This window comes from Prionailurus viverrinus, chromosome B2 (assembly GCF_022837055.1).
Source record: "Prionailurus viverrinus isolate Anna chromosome B2, UM_Priviv_1.0, whole genome shotgun sequence".
NCBI lineage: Eukaryota > Metazoa > Chordata > Mammalia > Carnivora > Felidae > Prionailurus > Prionailurus viverrinus.
Genome location: NC_062565.1, coordinates 28,036,689 through 28,064,505, shown reverse-complemented (window position 1 = coordinate 28,064,505; position 27,817 = coordinate 28,036,689). Strand labels below are relative to the sequence as shown.

At 35.4% G+C, this 27,817-nt stretch overlaps 1 protein-coding gene across 2 annotated transcripts in view; it reads right to left on the bottom strand.

Moving 5' to 3' along the window:
- EXOC2 (exocyst complex component 2) overlaps positions 1–27,817 on the bottom strand; it is a 277,000-nt gene that overhangs the window by 203,341 nt on the left and 45,842 nt on the right. For both annotated transcript variants that reach the window (XM_047859097.1, XM_047859098.1), the window contains exons 2-5: positions 18,752–18,912; positions 14,045–14,221; positions 11,703–11,829; positions 265–378 (exon numbers count right to left, since the gene is read on the bottom strand). In XM_047859097.1, the coding sequence (XP_047715053.1) occupies positions 265–378; positions 11,703–11,829; positions 14,045–14,221; positions 18,752–18,869 (536 nt within the window). In that variant the 5' untranslated portion in view covers positions 18,870–18,912. The remainder of the gene's footprint in view (positions 1–264; positions 379–11,702; positions 11,830–14,044; positions 14,222–18,751; positions 18,913–27,817) is intronic.

Genomic DNA, 27,817 nt, shown 5'->3' with positions numbered 1-27,817 from the left:
CATCAGTTTAGGTACCCAGATGAGACTCCACAAAGTTTTAATGGGTTGCACAAATATGAATCATACAGAAACAAGATAGCAGGAAACAAGGGACTACTAATTATTAACAACATTTCATAAATAGGAGAAAAGATACCCTGAGATATTCATGAGCTCACCCAAAGTCAAAGGGCTCCTACGTGGCAGAGGCCAGCCTAAATCCCTTTGTATCATATAATCCTATTAGGTACAACCACATGAAACAATAGTCCAACATCCACTGACCTGGTAGTTGAGTGGTTTTCTATAAGATACCAAGCAGCTGAAAAATTCTCACTTGTAAAATCAGCACTCATTCCAGGGAACAGCATTTCTAAGTCCTTCTGGGGAAATTTACTTCTAAGGGAGAAAAAAGATTTAAAATATACTTCAAACGCTATTACTACAATAATGTAACAAACATCCGAGAGTACCTAATGTAATAAACAGGACTACAAACCATTAAAATTATACATCTTACATTATGGAGTCTATATTTACATGTGTATACAAAATATATTTCCTACACCTCAGCTCATTTCTTATTATATAAACTTTATGTATATGTAAGAAATTAGTTAAAATACAGAAATTACATCAATATAGAATTTAAAGAGGCTGAGTTGATACTTTATGACATCTATCCAAATATGCAATCATTCTCTATTCAATGAATAAAAATCAAAATTTGTATACACTGAAATTTAAACATTAGTTTGTTAAAATGGTTTTTGTTAAAGACTTATATGAAAGTTGTTTTAAAACATACTAAAGCCTATTAATAAAAATTAGAGCTAATTAATAAAATAATTATATTTATACTTCTATGTCTATATCTAGAATAATTTTAAGAAAAGCTTATAACAGGCAATCCCCTATCTGCAGCTGACTTTATTGCCTACATTTTTAAGGTCAACTTCCGGATCATTTCATTTATGTATCCATTCAAATAATAACTAAATACTACTATAGTTCAGGCTCCATGCTGGAAGTCAGACAGTTGTATCTAAGAGCAAAAGTATTATGGGCAAACCCTGTTATGGGCTTATGAGCTAGCAGCCCTCACCATATCCCCAACTCTTCATCTGTAGAGGATAAAGTCCAAGTTCTATAGTCAAGTCTCTCCATGATTCAAAACTGCTTACCTCTCAGGACTCATTTCTGCTCATCTAATCCTCAAAACTGGGAGATTCAGTAACTTCAAAGGGATTACACTTTCTTGCACACATCATGTTCATTTTCACTTCACTCCTCTGATCTTGGTGTCCTTTATGACTGAAGTGTGGTCCTCAACCCCATACACTGGATAAGCCAAACTCATGGGATATGGACGGGACACAGCACTGTTTTATAGCCCAGTGTATTCAGGGTTGTGGGGAGCCATTTGGAGGGGGTGGGTGCAGAATTATCACCACCCTGTAAGAAAATGTGAGCAGGTGCAATGACTTCTACTCACTCTTATCTGAGAGAGACTTGATTTCACATTATTATGAACACAGCCTCAATTCAGAAATCACATAGTGTGGTCCAAGATCAGCACTCCATCTTTACCAACAACAACTCTCTGATGGAGCTCCTTGACTTAGAAGTGACCTTACATACAACTTACAATGGACTGGGGCCTACTCTCTAGTGAGGTGCTCATCTTGTCCCAAGAAACATCTTTCCCAGGGCAGACACCTCTACTGTCTATGTGCACTGTTCCTGTGCTCTCAGGTGCCAGGATCTCTGTTTCACAAATGCAGGGAACACTCCATGGAAGCCACACTCCCCAGTTATGAGTTAAGAAAAGCAGATGTTTGTCATACCTCCCTTTCACAGCCTAGCACAGCTCCTGTCAAAGAATCTCATAAACTCTTCCCCTTCACTCCTGGCTCCCTTCATCCCTTCATAGTCCCTAAAAGGGCAAGAGATGCAAAGAGCAAAACCAGTTCTCTATGATTTCCTTTGTAAGCCCTACACTTTAATCTAGAATCCAACATCTATTTGTCAGTAAGTCAGTCAATAGAAAGAGACCCACTTTATTTCCTATTACACTTACCTTTCTCACTATGACATTTTCTCTCTTTTTTTTTAATGTTTATTTATTTACTGGGTGGGGGAGTGCAGGTGGGGGAAGGTGTGCTGGGGGCAGAAGGAGAGGGATAGAGAGAATCCTAAGCAGGCTCCGTGCTGTCAGGGCAGAGCCCAATGTGCGGCTTGTCATGACCTGAGCTGAAATCAAGAGTCAGATGCTAAACCAAGTGAGCCACCCACATGCCCCACAATGTTTTCTTTTTTAATTAGTAGGGAAAAAAGCCTTGCTTAGCACTACAGTAACAGACAAGATAAAATGAGACTTTAAGAGAATCATGGACATCAAGCTGGCATTACCTCAGTAATCAGTAATTCAGAGGGTAAGTCAATCTCACAGCATTCCTCACTGGCTCCAAAAGTTAGATTATAGTCTGAATCTTCTTGGGGTGCATATGTGTTCCAGAAGCTTGTTGGTCATTTTTACCAGACAGAATCTCTGAGAGGACTCTGGAGAACTCTGCATTTTTAGAAGTTTATTTTGATTTGGATTCTTCTTGCTGGTTTGATACTTAGTAATAAAATCCTGTCACCTTGGGAAGTTTTTCTCATTTATAAATAAAATGTACATCATGACTCCAAGTTAGAACTTTGGGGGAATATAATGACTGAGTTGAAAGGGCTGAGCCCTACCTAAGTAACTAAAAACACTTCCTTATGATATGCATAGTCCATACTCCCTAGTTCTACCTTAATTGGTGGGCAGTGTCTGTCTAGAGTGTTGTGTCAAAGATCATATGTCTAAACTGGAAAGAAAAGCATAATGAATTAGCGAGGTCTGTCTATGGTGTGAAGGAAAAGTACATGGAGAAATGCCTAACATTTTTTTGTCAACCTTACTTCTTTTTGACACTTAAACTGGTATTCTATGTAGTCCTAACACTTTGCTTGTTCAGAAAGTTGAATGATCTTAACAGAATCAAAAAGTACTACAGAATCATCTGGTATCAACTAAATCCCTACTATTAACATTCTTTATCAAGTATTCAACTATGTGAAATCCTCTTCTAACAAGGGTCCGTTCCAAACTCACAGATTAAAGACACAGCTAACAAAAAAGCAGCAAAAGGGGACTCTGAGAAGGCAAACTGAACTTTACCCTTCACGCAAGCCCTGTAGTTTTATTATGGTTGCATGGGTTCCCTACCCATAATCAGAGCAGAAGTGTGAAGAGGGATTAACATCAAAAAAGGATAAAAAAAAATGCAGACACAAATCCAAAAAATACAGCAGTTGTATGTACTGGTGAAATGGCTGAGACTGCATAGTCCCCATGGGTTTGACATTAAATCACGCTTAACATAGTTTAAAAAAAAAAAAGAAAGAAAAAACTGTTATTTGTCTTTCTCTGTGTGGTATAATGAAATCAAGGTCCATTCATGTTGTTGTAAATGACAGGATATCCTTCTTTCTCGTGGTTGAATAATATTCTACTGTACATATATACAACTTCTTCATCCATTCATCCATTAATGAAGTTAAGTTGTTTCCATACCTTGGCTATCGTGAATAATGCTGCAATGAACATGGGAGTGTAAATATCTCAATATCCTGTTTCATTTTCTTTGGATATACACTTAGAAGCAGAATTTCTGGGTCATAATGGTAGTACTATTTCTAATTTTTGAGGAATCTCCATACTGTTTTCCAGTGTGGCTGCACCAGCCACTTATAATTAATAAAACAAAATAATGTCGAGAGGCGCATGCGCACACACACATGCGCGCGCGCGCGCGCGCGCACACACACACACACACACACACACACACGCAAAAGCTAAAGAAAACATATGTGAGGGGTTGGATGTATTAGTTACCTTGATGGTGGAAATCCTTTCACAATGTATACATTTATAAACTCATCAAGATGTACACTTTAAATATCTTACAAATTTATCTATCAGTTATGCCTCAATAAAGCTGATGATGTGAAAAAAAAAAAAAAAAAAAAAACCTTGGATACACATAGCACATATGAAAAAGGTCACATCCTAAACAGTTAAAATGCTTAAACTGGTGATACTGAACAATGTAAATATGCAGCTATCTACAACTTCCATATTTAAAATTCATCTAATTTTTACACTTCAATATTTTTTGGTGTTTTATTTTTGGGGGGAGAGGCAGAGCAAGAGTGGGGGAGGGGCAGAGAGAGAGGGAGACACAGATCCGAAGCAGGCTCCAGGCTCCACGCTGTCAGCATAGAGCCTGATGTGGGGCTCAAAATAGTGAACTGCGAGATCATGACCTGAGTCGCAGTCGGGCGCTCAACTGACTGAGCCACACAGGAGCCCCCAATTCTGACATTTTAGAAACGTGTCATTTACAATGTACTAAACTGTTATTTTGACAAATATAAATAAACTTGTCTTATCATAAGATAAAAGACTCATGTCTGGTAAGGCTCTAGGAGGTAAACCATTAAGAAACTCTCCTACTCCAGGACACCTCCATATAGCCCTCCTCCTCAAGAGGGAGCAGAAATGGGCCTGGCCACATTATTAATAGCGGAGTTTCTTGGTGATAAAGAAAAGCACATGAGACATGGCCAGGCTTCCACAGGCTTTGCACCCTCATCTCCTCAATCATAGGCACATCATGCCACTGGCAGGGCAAGGGTGAGAGGAAGAGACGGAAGATCTTGAAATGGAGCTTTGGAATTAGTATAAGTGGTAAGGAGGCACTTTGGCTATTTGGAACAGGCTATGTGCTTCTACAAGAGAATTCTATGCTGAGATATGAAGCATTAATCTACCTACTAGTATCTCATTTCTCATGTACTATACTATTATTTCTCATTCACATAGCTTCTTCAGGCACCTAAATGAGTCAGAGTTTGAAAAGTATTGGATCTTTTGGTCAAAATACTATCTCCTCATAATCACCCCTAAGACTGAGTTTACTTTACAGTGATTTCGTACTGAAGACATTAAAACTCATTTACCAATGTTACTATATAAATTTAAATAGGAAGAAGAGTATTGAGACCTACCCTAAGAATCAGAATTATAAGAATAAGAAATTATAATATTAAAGATGACAAAATTCTAAGAGAGAGGTCAAATAATTTGCCCCAAATCACAGAATTAAGTCTAATTTTGGGTAGTGATCCAACATGCATTCTCCACCCTCAGACCAAACAATCCCACACACCAGCGCAATCATAAATATCAATTATCCTAAGCAAATCATGGTTATCATATTTCCCTTGCTATCTACTGAGTGATCTTGTTTTGACCAGTGATGTCTGAGGAAGATCTACTTGAATATTTCTGGGAAAGGTCTCCAAACTTTAAGAAGGAGAATAAAGAAGAAATAGGGTCCTTCTGCCTCTAGACATTATTGTGTTTTATTAATTATTGTGTATTATGGCCTCCATATTAGATTTTTATATTATTACTTACTGTGTGTTATTATTGCTTGAATAGCAGAAATTGCTTTAGCCACTTGACAATTACAAAGAAAAAAAGTGTTATAGTAAGGGCCACAGAATAGCACACCAACATTCCTTACATCTGGGTGACATTACTAGGTCACTGACTCAACCAACAATGGAGTCCACCATCTCTGGACTCAGTATATTATGAGAAAATAAATATTTTTTTTTGTTTAAGCTTAATTTTCATTTTCTGTTACTTATAGCTGAACACATCCTGAGTCAGTATTTGATCCTAAAATATATGCCTAACATATGCTTTACACAAATACCTCAAAATGAACATGCAATAGAAGATCTGGAAAAAACACAATGAATGACAATGCCTAGGGAACATATCTACAAAAAGCAGAGATGGCTCATAGCATTATATAAGTGGGAGGCAATAATAATAAGTAGTGGTTAAGAGCTCAGGCTCTAGGTTCAATCTCGGAAGTTTGCTAGATTTGTCTGTATAACCTTCGAGAAGCTATTTACTCTAAGGTCCCAGTTACTGGATAACTAGGATCATAATATCTTCCTCCCAGGAATGTTTTGAGAATTAAAATAGATAATGCATTTGAAAGGCTTAGCAGTTTTAACACACAATAAATTTTCAAAAATGTTATTTGCTGTTATTGTTATTCTTTTTATTTAGTTCTTTGTATTTCACAGACTATTTTCATAAGTATCATGTTATTTGATTGTCATAACAACATACTGTCATAACAACATATTCCCATATTACAGTGAGAAAACAGCTTCAGAGACATTGCATGTAAATAGTTGAGATTTGAACCTGGTACTTCTATTGTCAAATAAAGAACCGATGACTCTGAGGTATAAAATAAAACCACAACTACATATCTAGAAAGATAGAAATTTAAGGAGAGTGAAGGCAGCGCTGTTTTAGAATACAGAGAATTGTTAATGGTCTTTATAACAGTATTAGGAGAGGAAGAAGCACTGTGTCAATGGTGCTGAGAAAGTAAGAAAGTTAAAACTTAAATGTTTGTTCACAATAACCAGATTTTAGGATAAGGCCCATCAAGTGAAGTGATGGCTTAACAAGTCAGTAAAAGCAAGGTATATTCTGAGTAATTTAAACTAAATTTACACTTTAAATCTACTACCATAGTTGGGACAGTGAAAGTAACACATATTCTACTAAGCAAGTTCATGAACCAAAACAATTTCAGTAGCTGACAACTCTTGCCACCCCTAAAATATACACTTTCCATTAGATGGCAGTGTAAGCTCAGATTTAAATCTTCTGAAAAGATTTAGCCCATGCCATGGGAAGATCCAGGTATAGAGAGTCACTGGTCAGATTTAAAACAGGAATGTTTTTAACATATCAGAATTTGCTTTCAAGTATGAGAACAATCTGCAGTAATGACCCTTAATCTGCAGTAATGACCCTTAAGCAAGCAAAACAAAATCATTTTGAGAAAAATTCTAACCACCTCACATAGAGTGAGGCCTAGTTACAGTTGTGTTACTCTGTGTTTGCATTAAAGAGAACATGTTTTCTTGATTTGGCAGATGGAAAGATGAAAGGCAGGGAGGCTAACACAGTAAAAGTAAGCTTATATAGTTCTTTTCAGTGTGTGTATATTATACTCAATTCTTTTGGCTTTCAATTTTTAGCATCACTATTTTCACTTTGGTGTATTAAATATTATGAGCTTGTTTTTGGTTGTATGTGTGCTGTTGTTGTTTTTTTCTTTCTTTCTTATTTTGGGGGATAGGGCGTGACAGGTTCTGAACTTAGGCACTGTATCACAGCCCACAACCTGTTTTATAAAATTTCTAAAAGACAAATTTATCCAAGGCTTTTCTCTTCTACACTCATACTAAGAATTATTTTTCCACCTGTCCCTGGTTTCTAAATCTACTGGGAAAACTGGTCACCTTTTCTTTCTACTGAAAAACCTAATTGATGAGAAGAAAATCAGATCTACAATGCCCTAAAATCCACATGGAAATAAAACAAGTAAACGGCACATCAAATGACTACTCTAGATAGCCTTTCTTATGTAACTATTTCACAAAAAAGTTGTAGACCATATAAAAACAAGGGCAAAGTTTCATTTTTATGTCCTCACTCCCATATATGTACAATGTCCAAAAACATTACTTATAAATATTCCATTAGACAGATATTTATTTTAAGAAATACAACCCAGTGAGGGCTTTTACTTAACATGAACCTGTTTTACCTTCTCTTTCAATTTAAATGATTTGTCTCCATTACAATTTAAGCTGTGCAACGAACACATACATCTGTGACAATCAATACAACAAATCAGAAATATACACTTTTTACAACTAAATCCTAATCTCAGTTCAAGGTGAAGTTATCTTTTTTGAAGCAATTGGTAACATTTTTATAAATATCAAGGCACCATGTGTGCAAAACATCAGTAAAAAATTTAGGAATATGAAGGACTTAAGGAGGCAAATGAAGCCAATAAATGCCAGTTGTTAAACCCATAGCTGAAAGACAACAGGATGAATGCTGGGCACAACAATAAAATGTTTATTAAACTCTGACTCACACCAAAGAGCAACCAGAAAACTATATTCTGCTACTCTCACTCGCTTTTTCAAATTCAGATGAACTGGCCACAACACTACAGGACACCCCACTGTTCCACGTTGCACATTTGACTGTCGGCTGAAGAGAATTTCATAAACATTCACAATGCAATTACCAACAACTGATTCATCTTCCAAAGGTAATAATTAAAATTATTAAAAATAATTAAATTAAATAAATTTAAAAATAAATAAATAAAAAATAAAATAAATTAAATTTTAAATTATTAAAATAATTAAAACCCTGGTGTTCGTTCTCTAACGAAGTTTTTTAAAAAATTAAAAGTAGATCCTCTTCCAACCTTTTAAATAAAAGAATACCCCAAATGACATTAACATACAGAAATAAAAACCAGTAAGGAAATGCTCTTAGGGATTCTAACCTGAAAGTACATCCTTCTCTACAGACAGCAAAACTTTTATCTGAAAAATATTGAGTCAGGGAAATAAAATCCATCAATATTTTAACATCTGCTTTTCCTTTCCTTTTCTCTTTTTCTAAAATAAGATTTCTATCTGAGGTCAGAGAATTCAATAAAATAAATGCGGTTTTCCTGGCAGTACCTTTAAAAAATAAAAAAGGAACCTGAAAAAGCATGTCTAGCCAAAAACATTCTCTTCTCTTGTTGTCTATAACTCTTCCTACTTTCACCTTTCATTTTCTTGCTTGCTAGTATATCTAGTCTGTCCTTTTACTGGAAAATTTTCAGAAGACTTTAAATAAGCAAAAGGATTATTGGGTATCCTTTCACTGTCTGGAGGACCTTCCCAGTATTTTCTGATTCTTATAGGGATCTATGCCTTTGTCCCTATTTTGCAACTCTGTTAGAAACACAGAAGTTAAACTGTAGAGGGCTGATGGCAACCAGGAATACCTATCAGGTAAAGATGTAACTAATTACCATGCAGTATAAGTGCCCCATCTGCATCTGTTAGCATTCCTCATTGCCTATTATGTCTACCCTCTGGAATTCCCCCTGAACTGTTTTTAACATTTTACTCGATTTCCCATTAATTAATGAATGAAATAATGCTCTTAAAATGTGTTCACTTTATATTTGTAGGACAGTCATGATTTTACCTTTTCAAAAGGCTACTCTTTAATTATCCCATGGCTGAGCAAATTATTATTTGAAACTTAAGAGCTTGAAAGAAATACTACTGTTAATTTTATCCCCATTTAAACACTTCTTAAATTAATGTACATAATGCTATTTTAAGATTTTAATACAATTTATTACCCCGAAATCTTAATAGTCATTAAAAAGAAATTCTCCTCCTAAGTGACAGAGCGAAGCCAGGAACAGTGTATTATACAAGAGCACTGAATCCTTGTAATGATGACAAACATTTTTTAAGCACTTGCTATGAGAGACACTCTTCTAAAGCACTCACTCACTGAATCTTCACAACCACCCCATGACACAGGTACGGCATGTTCTACCTAAGGAAACTGAGTCAGAGTAGTTAAGTCATACTGCTAGTAAGCAGTAGGGCTATGATTCAAACTGAGTTTGGCTCTAGACTAAATTAGATTACCTCTCAGAAAAGAAAAAAAGAACTTTTAAAGAGCCAAGAACTTTAAGTGCCATTATTCCTGGCTATTGTTACCAATGTTAGCAAAGAATAATCCTGACCCGTATTATGAAAAAGTGCTATTAGAGAGATTTCAAGCCTAACTCCTTTGTGGGTAGCAGCAATAACAGGAATAATAAAGGCGGTCAAAAGGTGGAAGGGCCTAGGAAGGTAAAAAAGTCATAGAAGGAGTGGGTTATATGCCAAACTGAAAATTAAGAAAATCTATTTTATGATAGTAAACATTCAATTTAATCCTAACTTTGAAAGTTTTGTCTCAATCTCATACAAAATTCATACAATACTCCTAAACTGTATTTTCCTCACGAAAGAACAATCATATAGGACCTCCTGCTCTACACTTCTTTTGTGGCAGGACTTGGAAAGAAGCTGGCTTTCAAGGGTATTGAACCAGCCTATTAAAAGGCTTAGTATCGGGGCGCCTGGGTGGCGCAGTCGGTTGAGCGTCCGACTTCAGCCAGGTCACTATCTCGCCGTCCCTGAATTTGAGCCCCGCGTCGGGCTCTGGGCTGATGGCTCAGAGCCTGGAGCTTGTTTCCGATTCTGTGTCTCCCTCTCTCTCTGCCCCTCCCCCGTTCATGCTCTGTCTCTCTCTGTCCCAAAAATAAATAAACGTTGAAAAAAAAAATTAAAAAATAAAAAAATAAAAAAAATAAAAGGCTTAGTATCAACTGCAAAGTCTATTCATGCTTGAAACTGTTCAACTAAATAGCTAGTAATTACCATTCTTTTCTAGACTTTCTTGATCCTCAAACTCTTTATAGAGCACTGAAGTCCTTAAAACAGCTCCAGAATGACCCATACTGCCAAAGAGCTTCAAAGATGTGACCTAGGACAGTCCAAGCTCACTAAAAGCTGCTAAACCCGAGGACTTCTCAACACATCGTAAATTCCAAGACAAACACTTGCTCCCTTCCTCTTAGCCAGGGGTAAAAACCTCACTAGGTGAAAAAGCAGCTTACTATTTGAATTACTAATGGTCTTCAAGTATAGGCTTGAAGGTTAAATAAAAATTAAGCAGAGAATTTTCCCCATTCTTAGAAAAACTTAAAGCTATGGTTAAAGTGTTAATAGAACTAACTTGTCACCCTCAGTGTTTACAGAGCAACACTCAGTATATAACTTCATGAGCAGAACCATCAAGGCTAGAAAATAAATTAGACACGATTGATGTGTTAGATAAATTGATTAAGATGTAAGGATAAAGGTACTAATTATAAAAGTTACTAAACATTGTCCTAGCAATTAAGAATAGAAAATTACAGATTCGGTAACATCTTGAAAAATATCATTTACCTGTCACAATACTGATAAAGTAAGTCTGGATTAAGTACGACTTACAGACAGGGATCGTAAGCAAAATAAAAAACCACACTGGGCCTAATTATTCTAAAATATTTCCCCAAAACATCAAGCACTTGGAAAATTCTGTTTTGAAAAAAAAAAATTAATGTTTATTTATTTTTTATAGAGAAAGAGAGAGACAGAGCATGAGTGGGGCAGGGGCAGAGACAGAGGGAGACACAGAATCCGAAGCAGGCTCCAGGCTCTGAGCTGTCAGCACAGAGCCCCACGCGGCCTCAAATTCACAAGCCAAGAGACAAAGTCCGAGGCTCAACCAACTGAGCCACCTAGGCGCCCCAGAAAATTCTATTTTGATTTCAAGTACCATCTAAATATTTAAACTCACAAACCCGAGATAACGCATTCTCCTATCATTAAAAGTATTAGTTATTAAATATTTCAAGATACTTTTCTTCTTCACAAAGTGTAAATTCAAAAAACTAAAAGAGGTAGGTAGTTTTCACCAAAAGTTTTAACTAACTGGAACACTCACAAGCAGCAAACCTGACAAGGCTTCAGAAATACAACTTGTCTCCCAACTACAGAGATGTCTTCAACTGTGCTTGCCTGGATATTTCTGGAGCGTCACTCTCTTCACTCTTAAGTATATAAAAGTTTTCAGCAATAAAGAAAACTAAAGGCAAGATGGTACTCACTTTTCAATGTCAATGCCAAGTGGATTAGCAGGACGCAGAGACAAGGGAGGAATTCCTTTATTCCTGTCAGTACGCATATCATAATAATTCATTTCATCAACCCACACAGCAGACTGATCCAAAATACCTACCAAAATGAGGAGCACATCCTTAATAAGATACAGGCTAAGTCTTTCGCTATTGCTTCACTTTTTAAAGACCTAAAACAAAATGCACACTAAGGTAATTTTTAAGAGATTTGACAGCACAAAAGCTCTGTTTGTTTTTTGGGTGTTTTCTTTTTTTAGTGGCTTGTGGCTTGATTAAAAACACTAAAAATCTATCAAATGGCAAAAATAATATCTCTTGCTTCATGGTTACATTGTACATTATTCAACAAAGAAGACAAGCTAAGCCTCTGAGAAAAAGTTCTGCTCAAACAAATGTATTTTATAAAAAATAAACAGTATAATTAAGTTGGCTAATTCAAAAAAATATCCAACAATTCTTTATATAAAGATATCAGTCAAACACTTTCCAAGAAATGCATGGCTTGAGTAATGGAAATGACTAGGATATTCAGGAAAAAATGGACAGACACTGGGAACAAAATATAATCTCTGAAAATGGTACTCTCTTTTATGTGACCAGATTCTTGACATTCACTTTGGCATAGGACTAACAGGCTTATCACTTCTGAATGTGGGTTGAAACAGAAAATGGGCAAAGGGCCAATGGGTAGCTTGAGGCTGTGAAGGCTTCATGGAAGGTATTTGATCCCAGGCAACTTCTAGCTGTATGAACCTTTGTGAACCAACTAATTCTATTAGTACCCACAGTTCTGACAGAATGCAACAAGAGGCTTTGTTAGAGGTTATGCTCAAGTCTAGATACTCCTGAGTTCAGTCTGATAAGCCTTTATTGAACCTATACTGTGCCAGGTCCTGGGCAGGATGTTTTAGAATAAAGTTAAAACTTTCGATTAAGTTGTCTTTATCTGTTGTATAAATATAAGACATTGCTGGATTCTGCCAAGATGTTTTAAGTTCCTCCAGAAAACTGATAACAAGTTCCTGCTTTAATTTTTAATTTTTGATGTTAAATAAAAATGAGTAAATAAAAACAGGAATATTATATATGTACAATGTATGCTGACACATATGTGTGTGCAGATGTGTGTATATACATGTATAAATGTGTGTATATATGTGTATATGTGTGTGTGTGTGTGTATATATATATATATATATACACATATATATATATATATTTTAATTCTCCCTTAAATTCTTTATCTAAGTTTTGATTTATGGAAAAAAAATCCAGGAATATAAGGAAGATAATGCTGTAGAAAAGCTCTATGTTTTATGATAGAGAACAAAAACAATTTGCAAAATTATTTACTTTTCAGTTTAAGAGAGATATGTGACCTGGGCTTAATTAAGCCTTAAGCTTAATTAAGCTTAAAGCCCTACTTTAAACAAATGTTTATCAAGTACAGACCATGTACAAGACATTGAAAGACCAGAAAGATGAATCTGACACTATCCTAATTTTAGTAGGCGAGATGGCCATACACAGAAATAACTATGAGAAGAATAATTTAAAATGATAAATTAATTAAACACTTACTTAGGGTAAGGGTCTATACTAAGCACTATACAATACATGCTCTAACTCATTTAATCTTGTGAGGTAGGTAATACTGTTGTTCCACTTTTACCCACAAAAAACCTAAGCATTCAAGTTCCACAGCTTGTAGTGATAGAGCGCAGATTTGTATTCAGAGTGACTCCTCAGACCAATTTGAGGAAGCAAGTGTTAAGTGCATAAAAAGTAACATATAAAGTGCTATAGGATACAAAAAAGAGAGATTATTTCTAGTTTGGAGGGCTAAAGGCACATTCTGGCCAGGCAACATTGTGTACTGGCCTCAAAGGATAGAGAAAAAGAAGGAAACAAGAACATTATTTAGATAATATGATTGCTAATTTGGCCACATCAGGAGAATATTTTACCTCAAATCTCAACTGCATAATACAGAGAAATGCAATTACTGTGTTCAAGATCAAGGAACTAAAATTGGCAAAGTAAAATGTTAAATAAACAGATTTTATAAAGAATTTAGGATAATAATTCTCTCATGACCATCCTCCTTAGATTTTACTGTTAGCTCACTAAACTGCGTTTCCAAAAGTAATGCAAATTTTAACCAATATCCCATTCCTGTCAAAATAAATATAATCTAAGTTAATGAGATGTGAAAATAGGAACGTTTTATACAAATCTACCAGTTATATATTTTAAAAGACAAAACGTATTTTCATTTTCCTCTTTAGAAAAAAGTCATAAAAGATGGATACCTATTTTTTCAGGTTTGAGTAGCTTGAAAGACACTGTTGAGGTTCCTCTGCCACCTGACTTGGTTGTGACAATAATGTCTCCTTTGTCATTTTTAGCTTGTCCCACTCGGCATACTATTTTACTTGCAGACATCCATTCTGCGGTCAGGAGGCAATTATGTCCACAAATTGTCAAACCTGAAAATAAAAGCATGCATGTAACAAAGTTCAAAAGAACAAAGATCTTAGTCATGTCTGTTACATAAAAAGACAATTCTTCTGTCAGTCTTACCAGGTTTTTTCCATGAAGAAAATAAATCTAGAAATAACATTTCCTGTTCAATAGTTATTTCTATTACTGAATATACCCACTGTTATTTGCAAACATACTGTCTCTATTGATTTTTGTCTACTCTTTTATCTCTAATATCAAAGACTTCTTTAGATTATACTTAAATTTCTTCAAACACCAATGGGATTAAAAAAAAAATGACCATAATAATTATGTGTAGGCATTCCATATACTCAGCTTATGAGAATCTTAAATTATGTCCGTAGGTTTTAGAAGGGGAAATTATTACTATTATTAGAAATCAAAGTTGCTGATATAAAATTCTACAGTGTACAAAGAAATGTATATATCATTCCCTACAAACAAATATATTTATCCATCTTCCTAAACATAATCTGCACTTACTTTTCCTAGTGTTTAAATTATATATTGCATATATGGAGGATATTTTATTCCAGGCACAGCTTGAAATCAGGTGAATGTAGTTAATGTTCTTGGGAATTACTGGATTACTATTTCATTTTTAATATCTGCATCCTATAAAGGTAGTGCATGGTGCCTTTGAGTTTCCCTAATGATACTATCACTATATTACATTCTGTTCTCATAGTAAACCAACACTCCCAAAACCTCAACTCGTGCCTGGCATCTCAGGCCCGATACCAAGTAAATTATTATAATTTAGGCAGTAGCCAAATATGGAGGCACTGAAAGATTATAGTGAGGAAGATGTACCCCAGACAGAACAACAATATATCACCATATGGACATACTGCCAGCTCTTCTACTAACTTATTTTCTTTGTATTTTCTATTTCTGCAAAGCAGAGAACAATGTAATAAATATTTATGGAAAAAGTAAACCGAACTGTATGTGGTAAAGACCCAGACACTTCACGCTTTCTTTTCTCATTATTTAACTTTTTATACTGTTCAACAGTCAAGTTTGGTAATACAATTTTTTTTCAGATACCAGGAACACCTCAATTAATGCCAAATTTGGTTTAAAAAATGTAGGAAGGGAGTCAAGTCATCCTTCGTTAAAATGAAAGCACTATTTAGTAGGAATGTTGTACTAACCATTGAGAAAAATAACTACATTTCAAAGATGCATTTATTGAAATAATGAATTTTAGAGATTTCCCTAAAACAGCTATATGATTTATACATGTATGGAATCCTAATAATAGCATTTAAAGGCTTCTTTAGGACTAAGTTTTCTTTTGGTTTCTTTAAACGTGTAATGGCATTTACACATTTTTAAATGCATTCATAATTCAAAATTATTTTTTCAAAATGGGAACATCTTTGATATCTTTCCTGAAAATCAATTTTGTTTTGAAAAATGTAAACAATCTAAGAGATTGAAAGCACCCCTAGAATTCCTCTCCATCTTTAAGATAAGCACTGAGTAGGGAGCTTGGGTGGCTCAATCGGTTAAGCATCAGACTCTTGATTTGGGCTCAGGTCATGATCTCACAGTTCATGGGCTTGAGCCCCACATTGGACTCTGTGCTGACAGCGATAAGCCTGCTTGGGATTCTCTTTCTCCCTCTTTCTCTGCCCCTTCTCCCATGCTTGCTCACTGTCTCAAAATAAATAAATGAACTTAAAAAAAATGAAAAGATAGGCACTGTGAAACACTTCAGTGAATATTTGCTCAAATAATTTTTATGCATACATAAATCAGTCTATGTATTTTTTAAATGAATGGAAAAAGTTTTAATTAATAAACTGAATACTTTTAGTGTTATATATGGTGGGTATTTTGATATTACTCTAGGTCAATACGTTAATGTTTTTAAAGTTTATACTATCAAAAAGATTCTTGTTATTTTAAATATTAACTCATTTCAGAAAGGAAAATTACTCAACAATAAATGTCAGGATTTAACATAAAGTCATTCCTAATATAGGTTCCTTGCTAAAGAACAACCTTATGATTAAAACTGAGCAATGAGGGGCGCCTGGGTGGCTCAGTCAGTTAAGTGTCCAACTTTGGCTCAGATGATGATCTCACTGTGCTGACAGCTCAGAGCCTGGAGCCTGCTTCAGACTCTGTGTCTCCCTCTCTCTCTGCTCCTCCCCCACTCATGCTCTCTCTCTCTCTCTCCCTCAAAAATAAACATTTAAAAAATTAAAAAAAAAAAAAAAAACAAAACTGAACAATGAGAGAGGCACCCGGGTTAAACATTGGACTCAAGCCCCATGTCCAGCCCCACATTGGGATTCTCTCTCTCCCTCTCTGTCTGCCCCTCTCCCACTCCCACGTTCACACACTCTAAATAAATAAATAAGTAAATAAATAAATAAATAAATCTTTTTTAAAAATTAAGAAATGGAATTAGCTTTCCAATATACTGACAGGAAGCCTAAAAACATGTTCAGATGAACAAACATGAATGATATCCATGAAAACACAAGTTGGAAAAAAACTACCCAGAATAAGTTTATTCATCTAGTTGTAGCTGCTATAAAGTTTTCTCTGATTTAATATCTGCTCTGCATTTTAACTAAAAAAAAAATTAATAATCCTCATTTAATTTTAAACATAGATTTGAATAGATCATTTTAAATGTCATAAAAGTTAAATAAGATAGTAAGAAAGATTTCTTAATTTCTTAAGAACATTTTTAATAAGTCACTGCAAGCTAAGAAATCTGCTTTATACAATATAATATCTTTTTTTTAAGTAACTTGTAGAATTTCAAATAAACTGCTTTTATAATGTTTTACTTGGCTAGTGTAGACTTCATCTGAGCTAAAAACACTCAAATTATTTAGCAGGTTAAGTTTGCTTTTTTTATAAAATGGTTTCTTGGCAATACATAGGCAGGTTGAAAGCTGAACTAGTGAGGTTTGTAAAAGTATACACACTTAGTCAAATAAGAACAGCATTGCCTGAAGCTAAAGCAAGATTAAAATTTACATAGACTAGTAACTGTCATGTTGGGAGCTTCCAGTTAAAATGTAGGACATAACCTCCATCTGTATGGTTTATTTGCCTGCATTCTAGGGACTATTCTACTTTGGATGAAGAAAAAACTAAAATGAGCTACATCAAAAAACCAAGACAAAAGTTAAATAAGACTATCTTCATAAGAATAATAATTTAAATATTGTTTACTGGAGAAACAAAAACCATGGCTAGAGAAAAATATAAAATAAGACATTTAAATAACACTAGTGAAAAGAATTAACTGGGAAGTACAAAAATCAGTTATTAAATATAGTGCTGAGCTCCAATTTACTTTCTCTTTTCCAAGAGTTTTCCAGAGGGCCAAAAAACAATCTGTCAACCTGCACCAATAATTCAAGAAAAACAAGTTTCAACTCATAATCTCCAGTATTTTACCAATAGGTCCCTCATAAATTAAGAAGAGTCCAGAGAATGTCTGAATCCAGAAAAGTTTATATGGGAAACTGGCATATACATGCACAGTAGCATATACTGAAGCCTCTCCCTTCCTCATTCTGAATGCACCTCTACTCTGAATGCACTTCAGAGTTCACAGGAAAATAATCCTAACTGACCATACAATTATATTTATAATTAGCTCTCTACCCTAGCTGTACATGACACTTATTTGCATTTTCAAAAAGATGATTAGGCTCCATCTTTAGACTGAGACATAGCAGCCCAGAGCATTTTTTTTAAGTTCTAGAGGAGATTAAGACAAGCCAAGGGATGGCCCCCAATGTTTACAGCAGCAGCACCTACAATAACTAACTTATGGAAACAGCTCAAATGTCCATCAACTAATGAGTAGATAAAGAAGATATACATATACAGAATATCACTCAGCCATAAAAAAGAATGCAATCTTGCCATTTGCAATGACATGGATAGAGCTAGAGACTATTATGCTAAGTGAAATAAGTCAGTCAGAGAAAGACAAATACCATGTGATTTCACTCATGTGTAATTTAAGAAACAAAACAAATGGGCATAGGGAAAAAAGGAAAGGGAAAGGCAAACTAAGAAACAGACTCTTAACTATAGAGATCAAACTGATAGTGTGGTACCAAGGAGAGAGAGTTTAGATTTGATTTGAAGGGCAATAAGAAACAGAAGAGGCATAATTCACAAGCACTAGAGAAATAATACAAACAGTTGTATAATGGAGGGAAAAACTAAAGAGAGCAAAAATAGCTAGGAGGCTGTTTGAGCAATCAAAGCAGGAGAGATCAAAACTGAGGAAATGGAGGCAAAATCTCACCTGTGGGAAACTTTCTGAAGGACTTAGTGATAGGCAATTTTGACAAGATTTGATAAAATAATGATTTTAACAGAAAAGTCATAAAACCAAATAATTCTTTAATCTTTATTCAGCTCATTCTGTACAGATCACAATGTTGTTTTTATATCCTCTTGCCTCAACTGCCCACTATAAAACTGCATTTACCATGGAAACACAGCACAGTTCTTGCTCTTACCAATGAGGTCAGTTGGGCCAGTCCCAAGGTTTTCTCCTCTAATTATGACCTTTGTCCATGGTATTCCTTCGTTTGGAGAGATGCCTGTCACAAGGGGGGGTTGTCGCAATCGGGACATTCTGCTTTGTTGAGCAAATTGGAGATCTAGTTACAGAAGTAATCTGTTAGAAAGAAAAGAAAAGGATTAAGTGATAACTGAAATAAGCGTTGACTAAAAATACAAGAATGCTAGACACTAAGTACCAAAACATAAAAACAATTCTTAAACATATAGTTCTGAATTTCTTAGTTGTCATTTAGCTTATCTGCCAACATCTCATGAACATTAAATTTACCAAGGACACTGTATCTAGTACTGTGAGGGAAATGTCAGAAAAATAATAGACAACTAAGCCCTTGGTTCTAGAACTTTCAATAAAATGACAGAACCTAATGTCACCATTTAGTTCTATGCTTATACCTGCAGAACCCTCAAAATATGCTAGAAATTGTTCTACTCTCAAAGTTGTTAAAGGAAAATGTTCTGATTATCATGTTCACAAATAGTAAAATACATCTATATTCCCATAGGTGTAGTGAACTTCACTTTATTTTTGTATTATACTTAGTATAACAACTCTTTTCCAATGTGATCAAATCAATATATTGACATTTTTACAAAACCTAGAATGTAGACCTACTGGCAAAAGCATGAATTTGCCAACTGTTCTGAGTGTACCACAGTCGGTAAAAGTGCAGTTTCTGAGGTCAAATACACTTGTTTTCACAGCCTGGTGCTCCAATTTACAATTCTGTTCTAAACCCTCTGTTTTCATATATGTAAAATGAACCTCATAGTAGAACCTTTCAAAGATTACAATTAAGGTTACATAGGATAATCCTAGCACAGTACCTAGCATATGGTAGGCAACCAATACATAATAAAACCTCACTAATACACTCCTGAAGAACTCCTCAATTGCTCAAGGCTTCAGATGCCCCAGAACATGAAGGGGAGGTTCAGAGCAAAATAGCAAGAAATTGCAGGTTTTCTATATCTTCACATACTGAGAAGTTAAGACACCCTGGCATCTGCCTTCAACCTTGCAGTCTTCAGGAGATTAGAAGTTTAATCTCTGAAGAGCCAAGCTGAAGAGGACCTGTAATCAGGAATACCAGGCACAGTAAGGGTGATTAAGTGTCAACCTGCACACCTAACTGTGAGAATATTCAGGCCTCTTCCTTCTCTGCTCTTATACCTCTATCAGCAAGGTGTGAAAGCTCACCCTGCAATAAGTTGAATATTATTCTCTGGGGAAGTTAAAGGGGAAAAAGACCAAAGATCTTGACATGTAAGGGTCTTCTCCCCAAAAAGAAGGGCTATTTGTAGTCGTATTGCCCAATAGAAAATCCACTTACAAACTCTGCCCATATACAAACTAAACAAACCAGCTATTTCCAGACTCTAAAATATACAAGGACACCCAAAGACTATAAGATGGTCAAGGAAAATATGTAAGAGAGAGATGGAAGTCAGATAAAACAAAAAAATCCACAGAAAACAGAGATAAGGCAAATGTAATACACTAAACTGTGTCCCCTAAAAAATAGCATGCTATAAAGGTAAAATGAGTTTATATAGATGGGATCTAACCCAATATGACTGGTGTCCTTATAAGAATATGAAATTAGGGGGCGCCTGGGTGGCGCAGTCGGTTAAGCATCCGACTTCAGCCAGGTCATGATCTCGCGGTCCGTGAGTTCGAGCCCCGCGTCAGGCTCTGGGCTGATGGCTCGGAGCCTGGAGCCTGTTTCCGGTTCTGTGTCTCCCTCTCTCTCTGCCCCTCCCCCGTTCATGCTCTGTCTCTCTCTGTCCCAAAAATAAATAAAAAAACGTTGAAAAAAAAAATTAAAAAAAAAAAAAGAATATGAAATTAGGACACAGACACACATGCAAGAAGACCATTTAAGGACACAGGGAGAGGTCAACTAGCTATAAGACAAGGAGAAAGGCTTCAGATGAAACCAACCCTGCTGACCCCTTTAACCTGCAGCCTCCAGAATCATGAGAAAATAAATTTCTATTGTTTCAACTTTTTAACTACCCAATCTATTGGACTCTGTTACGGCATTTTTAGCTAACAAACACAGAAGAAAAAGAAAAAGAAAGCCTTTAAAAGTATTGTAAGCTTTGACCCCAAATTAGTATCTGCAGAGGGAGAAAATTTTTATCTTAAAGAATAGGATGTCATGAAAAGGAATCAATCCAAGAGTAAAAACTCTTGAAACTTTCAAAAGAGGCAAAAGAAAACAAGATTCATATTGTACTTTTAATGCAGGAACTGACACTGGTTTAACCAAAGGTAGCAATAAGGCTGCAAATAGGCAGATGTGTGTTTGGGAGTAGGAGAGGTGAATAAAGAGAGAAATGGAATTATACATTTTATCTAAAATTGATTATCAAGATAATGGCAGATTAGACACAGAATCTGGAAATGTGGAGGCAGATGGCAGAAGACTTATAGGTGTCTGGGTTATGTTGTATAATAAAAAATGTTACTGACCTTTGTCCCTAGTTTCTGGGAGACTAAAAATCCAAGAAGTATCTTTGTTATTCATGAGCCTTCAATATCATATGTATGTAATACTCATGACATCTCACTATCAAAGCCTAACCAGAAAGGGAACCATGTGATTAGAGGGTTGGGGTTTTGAGCCATCATCAGCTTGGCCTCTTCTAGAAAAGGGGAATGAGGCCTGAGATTGAGTTCAATCTCATAGCCAATGAGGCAATCAATCATGCCTACATAATTTATTTAATACAATTAAAATAACAAAACAACAACAAAAGAAGGACAGGAAAGAGATTACCAATCATCCAACAAACCAAATGAGAAAACTCAAGTTATTTTGAACCCCTCCCCTTCCCTATCCTACTTCCTAAATCAAAGAGTCAAAATCTTTCTGTTAGAATCCAAAGTCAACTATTCATCTCAGAGCCTGTGGTTTTCCCAGTTAAGACATTCACCTTCTCAGGGTGCCTGGGTGGCTCAGTTGGTTAAGCATCTGATTTCGGCTCAGGTCATGATCTCATGGTTCATGGGTCAGCTTCTATGCTGACAGCTGTGGTCTGCAGCCTGCTTCAGATTCTGTGTCTCCCTCTATTTCTGCCCCAACCCCACTCATGTTCTGTATCTCCGTCTCTCTCTCTCTCTCTCTCAAAAATAAACATAAACTTTTTTTTTTAAATAAAGAAAAATCCTGTTTTAAAAAAAAGAAACATTAAAAAAAATTTTTAAAAAATTCATCTTCTCACCCTGGATATTTAACAGACTCCTAACTGGTTACTCAGCCCCTATTACCTCTCCACTACAATCCACTCTCAGCAAACACCTGCTAAAATACAGATCTAATCAACATCATCCCAGATTTAAAAAAATCTTCCACGATACTCCACTACTCAGAAATCTCCAGTGCCCACAAAATCCTTACCATTTTATTAAAACCTGTCACAACTATTCTGTATTTCCTACTTCACTCTCAATCATTTCCTTCATTTGATACTAACTATATAAGCCCATTCACCCTTTATGAACTGTCAAGAACTTTTATACCTTCATGATTTATCTTATTTTGACTAGATAGAAAGTCTTTCCAAGTTTGCTAAACCCTTACCAATATTTCAAGGTCAATCTAAAATAGTCTCCCTGATCCTCTACAATGCTTCTGATACATAATTCTAATATTCACTGTGTTAAATCTTAGATATCATGTTTACATCTCCTCTTTGAAAACACAAGATGTTTAACCAACTCTATACAACCAATGCTTGTCATACATATTTCACAAAATAAACATATCATATGACTGCTGAAAGAAATCACATAAATTCTGAATGTTTTCTGAATGTTTCATGGTATCAGTGGAACACTGGAATTAAAATAGAAGAGAAGAAATACAAGGGGTAAAGTATAGATACATAGTCTATATAACCTATTGGGTATAGAGACATAGTCTATATACCTATTGGGTATATAGACATGTATATTAGGTATATCCATGCAAAAATCTTTTAAAAGTTTAAAGGACACTTGTATACAACACCTTCACAAAGAATAAAATACTCAGTAATACATTTTACAAAAATGCAAAACTAGTACTTTGAAAACCACAAGACAATATTGAAAAAGATTCAAAAGCTAAATAAATGGAAAGACATGGACAGGAAGGCTTAATACTGTTAAGATGACAATACTCAACTTGATCTGTAAATAAAATTCAATCCCTATTAAATTCTCAGCTGGCTTTTTTGCAGAAATTGACAAGCTGATCAGGAAATTGTATGGAAATGGAAAGGAACTAGGACACCTAAAGACACCAGCAGATTGAAAGTAAGGGGATGGAGAACCATCTATCATGACAACGGTCATCAAAAGAAAGCCGGATTACATCAGACAATCTAAATTTTAAAATAAAGACTGCAACAAGAGATGAAGAAGGGCATTCTATCATAATTAAGAGGTCTATCCACCAAAAAGATCTAACAATTGTAAGTTATTTAGGCCTCCAACATGAAAGAACCCAAATATGTAAGTCAATTAATCACAAACATAAAAAAACTCATTGATAATAATACCATAATAGTAGGGGACTTCAACACCCCACTTACAACAATGGACAGATCATGTAAGCGGAAAATCAACAAGGAAAGAATGGCTTTGAATGATACACTGGACCAGATGAACTTAACAGATATATTCAGAACATTTCATCCTAAAGCAGAACACACATTTTTCTTGAGTGCACACGAAACATTCTCCAGAACAGATCACATACTAGGTTATAAATCAATGCTCAACAAGTACAAAAAGATCAAGATCATACCTTGCATATTTTGAGACCATAATGTTATGAAACTGGAAATCAACCACAAGAAAGACCATGAATACTTGGAGATTAAAGAACATCCTACTAAAGAACGAATGGGTTAACCAAGAAACTAAAGAGGAAATTAAAAAGTACATGGAAGCCGATGAAAATGAACACACGACAATCTAAAACTTCTGGGATGCAGCAAAGGCAGTCATAAGAGGGAAGTATATAGCAATCCAGGTCTTCCTGAAGAAGCAAGAAAGGTCTCAAATTCACAACCTAACCTTATACCTAAAACAGCTGGGGGAAAAAAAAAACCCAGCAAATAAAGCCCAAAACCAGCACAAGAAGGAAAATAATAGACCTCAGAGCACAAATCAATGATACAGATATTAAAACAACAGAACAATGAAACCAGGAGTTGGTTCTTTGAAAGAATTAATAAAATTGATAAACCCCCAGTCAGACTGATAAAAAAAAAAGTACCCAAATAAATAAAATCATGAAAGAAAGAGGAGATCACAACAAACACTGCAGAAAAACAAACAATAAGAGAATATTATGAACAATTATACACTGAAAAATTCTGGAAGAAATGAACAAATCTGGAAGAAATGACAATCTGGAAGAAATTAACAAATTCCTAGAAACATATAAACTACCGAAACTGAAACAGAAAGAAATAGAAAATTTGAACAGACCCATAACCAGTAAAGAAATTGCATCAGTAGTCAAAAATCTCCCAACAAACAACAGTCCAGGGCCAGATGACTTTTCAGGGGAATTCTACCAAACATTCAAAGAAGAGTTAACACCTACTCTTTTGAGGTTGTTCCAAAAAATATAAACGGAAGGAAAACTTCCAAACTGATTCTACGAGTCCAGCATTACCTTGATTCCAAAACCAAAGACCCTACAAAAAAGGTGAACTACAGACCAATTTCCCTGATGAACATGGATGCAAAAATTCTTAACAAGATAACTAGCAAATGGGATCTAACAATACATTAAAAGAATTATTCACCACAATTAAATGGGATTTATTCCTGGGATGCAGGGCTGGTTCAATATCTGCAAATCAATCAATGTGATACATCACATTAAAAAAAGAAAGGATAAGAACCTCATGATACTCTCAACAGATGCAGAGAAAGCATGACAAAATACAGCATTCTTTCTTTATAAAAACCCTCAAGAAAGTAGGGAGAGAAGGAACATACTTCAAAATCATGAAGGCCATGTATGAAAAATTCACAACTAATATCATCCTCATTGGGAAAAAACTGAGCTTTCCCTCTAAAGCCAAGAACAAGACAGTGATGCCCACTCTCACCACTGTCAACATAGTGTTGGAAGTCCTAGCCTCAGCAATCAGACAAAAAAAAAAAAATAGTAACAATAATAATAATGATACTAATAATAATAAATAAAAATAAATTTAAAAAAATAAAAGGCATCCAATTCGGCAAGGAGGAAGTCAAACTTTCACTCTTCGCAGATGACATGATACTCCACTACATCAACAAACTGCTAGAACTGATACATGGATTCAGCAAAGTCGAAGGACATAAAAACAACATACAGAAATTGATTGCATTTCTATACACCAATAATAAAGCAACAGAAAGAGAAATCAAGGAATTGATTCCATTTAAAATTGCACCAACCACCATAAAATACCTAGGAATAAGCCTAACAAAAGAGGTGAAAATCTATAAACTGAAATCTATACAAAGCTTATGAAAGAAACTGAATTAGAAGACACAAGAAAGTGGAGAAAATTCCATACTCATGGATTGGAAGAACAAATACTGTTAAAATGTCGATACTACCCAAAACAATCAGCACATTCAATGCAATCTCTATCAAAATAACACCAGCAGTCTTCACAGAGCTAAATAAACGATTCTAAAATTTGTATGGAACCAGAAAAGAGCCTGAATAGCCAAAGCAATCCTGAAAAAGAAAACCAAAGCTGGAGGCATCACAACTCTGGACTTCCAAGCTGTATTACAAAGCAGTAATCATTAAGACAGGATAGTACTGGCACAAAAACAGACACATAGATCAGTGGAACAGAATAGAGAATCCAGAAATGTTCCAATGTATGGCCAACTAATCTTTGACAAAGCAAGAAAGAATATCCAATGGAAAAAAGTCTCTTCAGCAAATGGTGTTGGCAAAACTGGACAGCAACATGCAGAAGAATGAACCTGGACCACTTTCTTATACCATACAAAAAAATAAACTCAAAATGGATGAAAGACCTAAATGTAAGACAGGAAGCCATCAAAATCCTAGAAGAGAAAACAGGCAACAACCTCTTTGACCTCGACCGCAGCAAGTTCTTAGTTGATATGTCTCCAGAGGCAAGAAACAAAAGCAAAATGAACTATTGGGGCCTCATCAAGGTAAAAAGTTTCTGCACAGTAAACAATCAGCAAAACTAAAGGCAACCAACAGAATGGGAGAAGATATGTGCAAATGACATATCAGTTAAAGGGTTAGTATCCAAAATCTATAAAGAACTTTTCAAACTCAACACCCCAAAAAACAAATAATCAAGTGAACAAATGGGCATAAAACATGAATAGACCCTTTTTCAAAGAAGACATCCAGATGGCTAACAGATATATGAAAAGATGTCCAACATCACTCATCATCAGGGAAATACAAATCAAAACCACAATGAGATACTACCACACACCTGTCAGAATGGCTAAAATTAACAACTCAGGTGATAATTGATGTTGGCGAGGATGCAGAGAAAGAGGAACCCTTTCACACTGCTGGTGGGAAAGCAAACTGGTACAACCACTCTAGAAAACAGTATGGAGGTTCCTCAAAAACTTAAAAATAGAAATACCTATGACTCAGGTATTTACCCAACAGACACAGGACTGCTGATTCGAAGGGGCACATGCACCCCAGTGTTTATGGCAGCACTATCAACAATAGCCAGAGTATGGAAAGAGCCCAAATGTACATCGACTAATAATTGGATAATGAAGATGTAGTGTGTATACATATAGTGAAATATTAGTCAGCAATCAAGAAGAATGAAATCCTGCCATTTGCAACAACATGGATGGAACCAGAGTATATTATGCTAAGTGAAATAAGTCTATCAGAGAAAGATAAATATCATATGATTTCACTAATATGTGGAACTTAAAAAAATAAAACAGAGGGGAAGGGAAGGAAAAATAAGATAAAAACAGAGAGGGAGACAAACCATAAGGGACTCTTAAGTAGAGAGAACAAACTGAGGTTTGCTTGAGGGGTGTTGTGTGGCAGGATGAGCTAAATGGGCGATTACCATGAAGGAGGGCATTTGTTGGGATGAACATTTGGTGTTACATGTAAGTGATGAATAACTAAATTCTATTCTTGAAATCATTAATACACTATATATTAACTAACGTATTTTTTTAATTTAAAAAAATGCTAAAAAAAAAAAGATAACAAAAAATTTCTTCAGGGGGTATCTGGGTGGCTCAGTCGATTAAGTGTCTGACTCTTGATTTCAGCTCAGGTCATGATCTCACTGTTGGCAGATCAAGCCTCAGGTTGGGCTCTGCACTGAGCATGGAGCCTGCCTGGGTTTCTCTGCCTCTATCTCTCTCTGCTCCTCCATGCCCCCGTCCCCCACCACCGAATGTACGTGTGTGTGTGTGTGTGTGTGTGTGTGTGTGTGTGTATGTGCTCTTGCTCTCTCAAAATTAATAAGTAAACATTAAAAAAATTCTTCAGATAAGTTTAAAGAAGCATACAAAGTTTATAGTATTTTGCTAGGATATTTCAGAGAATTTCAAAATCGCTCAATACACACAGATATTACTCAGTTTTCATCTGAGAGAACTTCCCAGTTTACTAGCACAGGGAGCTAAACAAAATCATAAAGCCACAGTCCTATGGCTTGAGGAGTAGGAGGATGGAGCTTTGAGCCAACAGTAACTAGAAAGAGAGGAACAAAGTCCTGGAGCAGATGGAGCCACAGAGGCAGAAAAAACATTACTGAAACCCTGGGCTGAACCCTGAACTGTATGTGAGAGACTCCAAATAGCACAGTAGACAGCAACAGCTTAAAGAATGAAAGAAGCAGTGATTTCAATTGCTGCCCACTACAGGAGAAACAAGATTTTGAAATCTGAATCTAATCAAATTAACAATGTCTACTAAAAAATATTCTTTAATGAAAAATTTTTAAAAAGC